The sequence below is a fragment of the Sebastes fasciatus genome, chromosome 18 (genome assembly GCF_043250625.1).
Source record: "Sebastes fasciatus isolate fSebFas1 chromosome 18, fSebFas1.pri, whole genome shotgun sequence".
Classification (NCBI taxonomy): domain Eukaryota; kingdom Metazoa; phylum Chordata; class Actinopteri; order Perciformes; family Sebastidae; genus Sebastes; species Sebastes fasciatus.
Window position 1 is genome coordinate 26,925,935 of NC_133812.1, and position 5,501 is coordinate 26,931,435.

The 5,501-nt window shown below is 41.0% G+C and overlaps 1 protein-coding gene across 1 annotated transcript; it reads right to left on the reverse strand.

The window, feature by feature from the left end:
- Positions 1 to 450: 450 nt before the first annotated feature.
- On the reverse strand, positions 451 to 3,514 carry sox11b (SRY-box transcription factor 11b). Its single transcript, XM_074616366.1, has 2 exons — positions 2,720 to 3,514; positions 451 to 2,112 (listed from the first exon to the last, which is right to left on the reverse strand). Exons 1-2 carry the CDS (start codon positions 3,286 to 3,288, stop codon positions 1,461 to 1,463), a joined length of 1,221 nt encoding a protein of 406 aa, XP_074472467.1. The 5' UTR covers positions 3,289 to 3,514; the 3' UTR covers positions 451 to 1,460.
- Positions 3,515 to 5,501: the final 1,987 nt, after the last annotated feature.

The following is a 5,501-nucleotide window of genomic DNA, read 5'->3' on the forward strand; positions in this document are numbered from 1 at the left end:
GACGCTACAGGTGAATAGGGTAAAATAATAATAGACATCACCATAAAACACCACCACTGAATTACTGACAAGTATTTTTAGTATTACAAGTTTTCTGGCATGTTATGTTTTAATATGCAAATGAGGCATTATCTAATGATAACTTTTGGTGAATTTAGGAGAACTCTACAGACGTAAATAGACAAAGTAGTAAATTAAATTAAAACGGTTTTAAGGATACTTTGAGAACTTAAAGGCCCTTGACAATTCATGAAATTGAACCTTGAATCTCAACTTTTTTTACTCAACATGGACGAAAAAAAAAGAAATTTAACATCTTTTGTCAACTACAATAAAAATGTAATGCTGTAGGATGATCAGTGAAAATGTAAATGTTTGATTTGTGGAGCTAAAAGCAGTCTGGCCCTTTAAAAGAGCCAATCAGAGATCAATAATCAAACATAACCTGACTCAGTTCCAGCTGATTTATTCAGTCGTCCACATACAGACTTCATCATGAAGGACAAGTTAACGCAGTTTCTCCTTCTGCTACAAAACAACTCTTTATTTTTTTTCCTCTTTTCTTTTATATTGCACAAAAATAATGAGCAAAAAACAAATATGTGCCATTAACGATATAAAAAAATTGTAACAGAGAATCCAGTTTCTCTCCTGCTATCATCAGGGACTCATTCACACCAATATACATAAACTCCTAAACTTTTAACTATTTTACACAACATATACAATAATCCTGGATCTGGTACCGCTCCTCGTCCTCATTTAAAACAACAGCAAGGCATTTAAAGCAAGGCAGGCTGGCCGGCTGGGATTTGAACCCTCACATGCTCAGTTACAAATAATAATAATAATATCCATCAGTCTGAATGAAAAGTGGAAGAAGTGCCTGAAGAAACATTTTGACATTCCCTTTGACTGTACAAAAATATGCCTGAAAATAGTTTTTACTTCTTGATATTTTAAAAAAAGATGAGGTATGTTTGGTTATGTAAATATCAAAAACATCTTTCCTGCCATCCAGTGGTTTCCTCACAGCTGGAGGAGCTGGAAATAGTAAATAAAAAGGAGGATAACATGTCACATAAAAGAGTCCTGAAGGTCTAGTCCTGGTGCTGGAGGGACTAAAATAAAGATCCTGATATTAGTGTTAATTAAAGTCATTAGAGTCATTGGGGGGGAATGCATAGTTCGGGTTTCAGACCCGAGCAACAGAAAACTAAATCCATAAAACCCTGTTGAGGTGATTTCATTCATTTTTTTTTTGCAGAAGTACCACAGTGTGTGTCCAGGCCGGGGGTCCACCTCAAAAACATCCGCTCCACGCACACTGAACCCGGGCAGCAGCCCCATCAGCCCGGTCCCTGACTGGCTCTGGAGCTCCAGAACCGGCTCCGGGGCAGATGAGACGGATGGATCATTCCCTCCACCCGGCCTGGTATCGATGACCCCCTTCAGTGGGATCAATATGTGAACACCAGGTCCGAGCAGTTGGCCTCCAGCCAGTTCCCGGCGATCATCTCGCTGAGCTCCGGGGTGCAATAATCCGGGAAGTCGAAGTGGGACCCGAGGCTGCCCTCGCTGCTGCTGCACGAGTCCAGGTCTTTATCCACCAGGGACAGGCTCAGGTTCCCCGGGGCTGAGCTGGACGACAGGTTCCAGGGCTCTGAGGAGGCGTGGAAGCCGGCCAAGAGGCTCAGGGTGAAGTCGGCGCCCTCCGCGGGGAGGTCGTCCAGGTCCTCCCCGCAGCAGGAGGAGGAGGAGCCGGACCGGGACGAGGACGCCGGGGAGAGGGAGGCCGGGGTGCTGGTGCCCTGCCGGGTGATGTTCTTGAAGCTGTAGAAGAGCCGACCGGACGACTCATACACGCTGGTTCCCTCCGGTTCGGTGGCGGTGGCGGAGGCCTTGGCGGAGCTCAGGCTCCCACTGCCTGGCATCTTGGCGAGGCTGTACCGGGACGGATCGTCCTCCTCCTCCGTCTTAATCTCCCGCTCCTCCTCCTCGGAGTCGTCATCATCATCATCATCCTCCTCCTCGTCGTCGGTAAACTCCCGTTTAATGGGCTTGTTGGCTTTAAAGGTGGTATACACGTACCGGTACCGGGGGTCCGGGAGGCTGAAAAAATAAATAAATAAATGCAAATATTAATAAAAAAATAAATAGACAAATAAATAAAAGGGAAAATTAAACAGAATAAATGACAAATGACAAATACAAAAAAATGCATAAATAAATGCACACATTTAAGAATAATTAAAAAATAAATACAAAATAAATGTAGAAAATAAATACACAAATAAATACACACATTTGAAAATAAATATAAAATAAATAAATTAATAAATGCATTAATAAATACATTTAAAAATGAATATAAATAAATAAAATGGAAAATTAAACAGGAGCAAATAAATAAATAAATGCAAAAATGAATAAAAAGGGAAATCAAACAAAGAATAAATGAAAAATGCAAAAAAATAAATGTACACATTTAAAAATAAATAAAAAATAAATGTATAAATAAATATTGACACATTTGGAAATAAAAATAAAATAAGTAAAAATTATGCATTAATAAATAAATACATTGAAAATATTATATAAATAAATACATAAATAAAATGGAAAATTAAACAGAAGAGTAAATAAATAAACGAGCAAATTAAAACAGAAATATCAATTTATGTCACATTTTATCAATTAATTAAAAGGTGGTACGTACCGGTACCGGGGGTCTGGGAGGCTGCTGGTTCGGACCGGGACGACTACCGGCTTGCTGGGCTTCAACTTGGAGGAGAACTTCTTGGCTGCAGCTGCCTGGTGGTTGTTTTTATTATTATTACTACTAACGGGTCTCTTCTCCTTCTCCGGAGACTGAGCTGCCGGCTTCCCTCCCGCTGCACTGAACGCACAGCCGTCCGTCTTCGGCTTCTTCTTGGGCCGGTACTTGTAGTCCGGGTAGTCGGCCATGTGCTTCAGCCGCAGCCGCTCCGCCTCCCGGATGAACGGGATCTTCTCCGCGTCCTTCAGCATCTTCCAGCGCTTCCCGAGCCGCTTGGAGATCTCCGCGTTGTGCATGTCCGGCGACTGCTCCATGATCTTTCTCCTCTCGATCTTGGACCACACCATGAAAGCGTTCATGGGTCTTTTAATGTGACCCGAGGCGGTTTTACACCAGTCCGGCTTCACGGAGGAGGAGGAGGCCGAGGAGGAGGAGGTTGAGGCCGCCGGCAGCGCTCTCTCCTCCGGATCAGATCCGCTGATACTCCGCGCTCCGCCATGTTGAACCATGGTCCGAAATAACTCTCACAAAACGGGCAACGGACTCAAAACAACCCCACGGCCGTCTCCAGTCACTTCCACCGTCTTTATTGACCGTTTCGTGGTGTTTTATTGGCCGTTTCGGTGTGTTTTTCCAGCCGTTGCTCTTCTCACCACCGGCAGCATCTCTCTGTTCAAACCGCCAAACCGGCGTCTTATTAACCGGCTGATAATGCGCGAGACGTTACCGCCCTCAACCAGCTCTCAGCCAATCACAGCTCTCCTCCCTCGCACTGCGTGCCCGCCCACAGCTTCCGGCCGTTAACTTTAGTGATGGGAATTCCGTCTCTTTTTAGTGAGCCGGATCTTTTGGCACAGCTCACCAAGAAGAGAAGAGTCGGCTCTTTCGGCTCCCAAACGGCTCTTCGTTTTACCACTTCTGCCTTTTATAATTCAGCCAAATTTAGCTTTAGCTGTTTTGATTCCGCAGCGCCCCTCATCCAATCACAGCTCTCCTACAATTGTACAGCATAAATTAAAAATGCAAAAAATACAAAAAAAAAATGCATATATAAATACATACACACATTTAAAAAATAATTATGAAATAAATAAATAACAAATGTTTGAATAAATATATACACAAATACATAAATAAATACACTCATTTGAAAATAAATATTAAATTAATAAAAAAATAAATGCATAAATAAATAAATACATTTAAAAATGTATATAAATAAATACATAAATAAAAAAGGAAAATTAAACAGAAGAGTAAATAAATAAATAAGGGCATAAATACAAAGATAAATAAATAAACAAGCAATTAAAACAGAAATATCAATTTATAATAATCTTGCGCATGGGAAACCGACCCGGGTGATTTATACTTGTAAGAACTTACAAACAATCCCTTTAACTTATTCAATATAATTATACCAAATCTTATAATTTCCAGAATATCATAATTTTACATGCTGCTTTGTTTCCGACTGTCACCCATCTTGTCTGCTATTCGCGTACCGCACTCCTCTCTCTTTATCTCCTCCTCTTCCTCCTGCTCTGTACCTGTAGACCGTCAGTGCACCCCCACCCCTCCTCATCACCTGATTGGTCTCACAGACGTCATTAACACAACATTCAGTTACAGTCAGTGCATGGAGTGCTCGTGACGCGGAGAGGATCATCCTATCATTCTGCCTTGAATTAATTAAAGAAAAAGGAAAAGAAAAAAACGGCTCTCGGACGGGAGCCGGCTTTTATCGTTCGCTTAAAAGAGCCAGCTCTTTGAACCGGCTCGTTCGCGACCAACAAATCCCTACCTTTAACTGCATTTCAATTTCGATTGATAAATCATTACAGTGAAAGTAATCAATATTTATCGGTTTTTTTATTGGTGTTTAGTGGTATTAAATCACAGGATCGATACCTACAAAGCCTCTGGATCAAAGTAAACACGTTAAAGCTCAAAGTTTCACACTCCCTCAGTGTCTTTTCAGTGTGTCAGACAGTTTTTATGTTAATTCATCCTGTGAACGATTAGATGGAAATATTGTTGATATTCAAAATGTGGTCCAGAGAGTTCCAGGGAGCTGTGAGCCGACTCCAACGTGTTTTTTTTTAGGTCTTTCAAGGATCCTTGAGTTCTAAAAGTCCTCAAGGGGCCTGTTGAGTGTCCTTTAAGAGGTTCCAGGAATCCCTGAGGAGGGTTTCCTGGAGGAGGAGGAGGAGGTTCCAGGTGTTCTTCAGAGAACGCTAGAGGTCCTTGAGCAGCTTCCAGGAGTCTTCAAGGACCTTTCAGGGGTTTTTGGGAACGTTTCAGTTACTCTGTATCTCTGATGTTAAAGATGTTTTCTCCTCTTCTAGTCGGCTGGCGTCTGAATAAACATCTAGTGTCTGTTTCCAGGTCCAGGTCCAGGTCCAGGTCCAGGTCCAGGTCCAGGTGATCAACTAGGTTTCTTCCAAAACCCTCCTGCAACTGTCGACCAACAGAGGGCGACACAGAGAGATGGAAACAGATTAATTCACACCTTTACAAGACAATATAAATAAATACACACATTTAAAAAATAAATATAAAATAAATAAATAAATGCAAAAATGAATTAATAAATTTCAACGTTAATAAAAAAATAATTACACAAATAAATAAAAGGGAAAATTAAACAAAGAATAAATGAAAAATGCAAAGAAATACAAAAATAAATGCATAAATAAATGCACACATTTAAAAAACAATT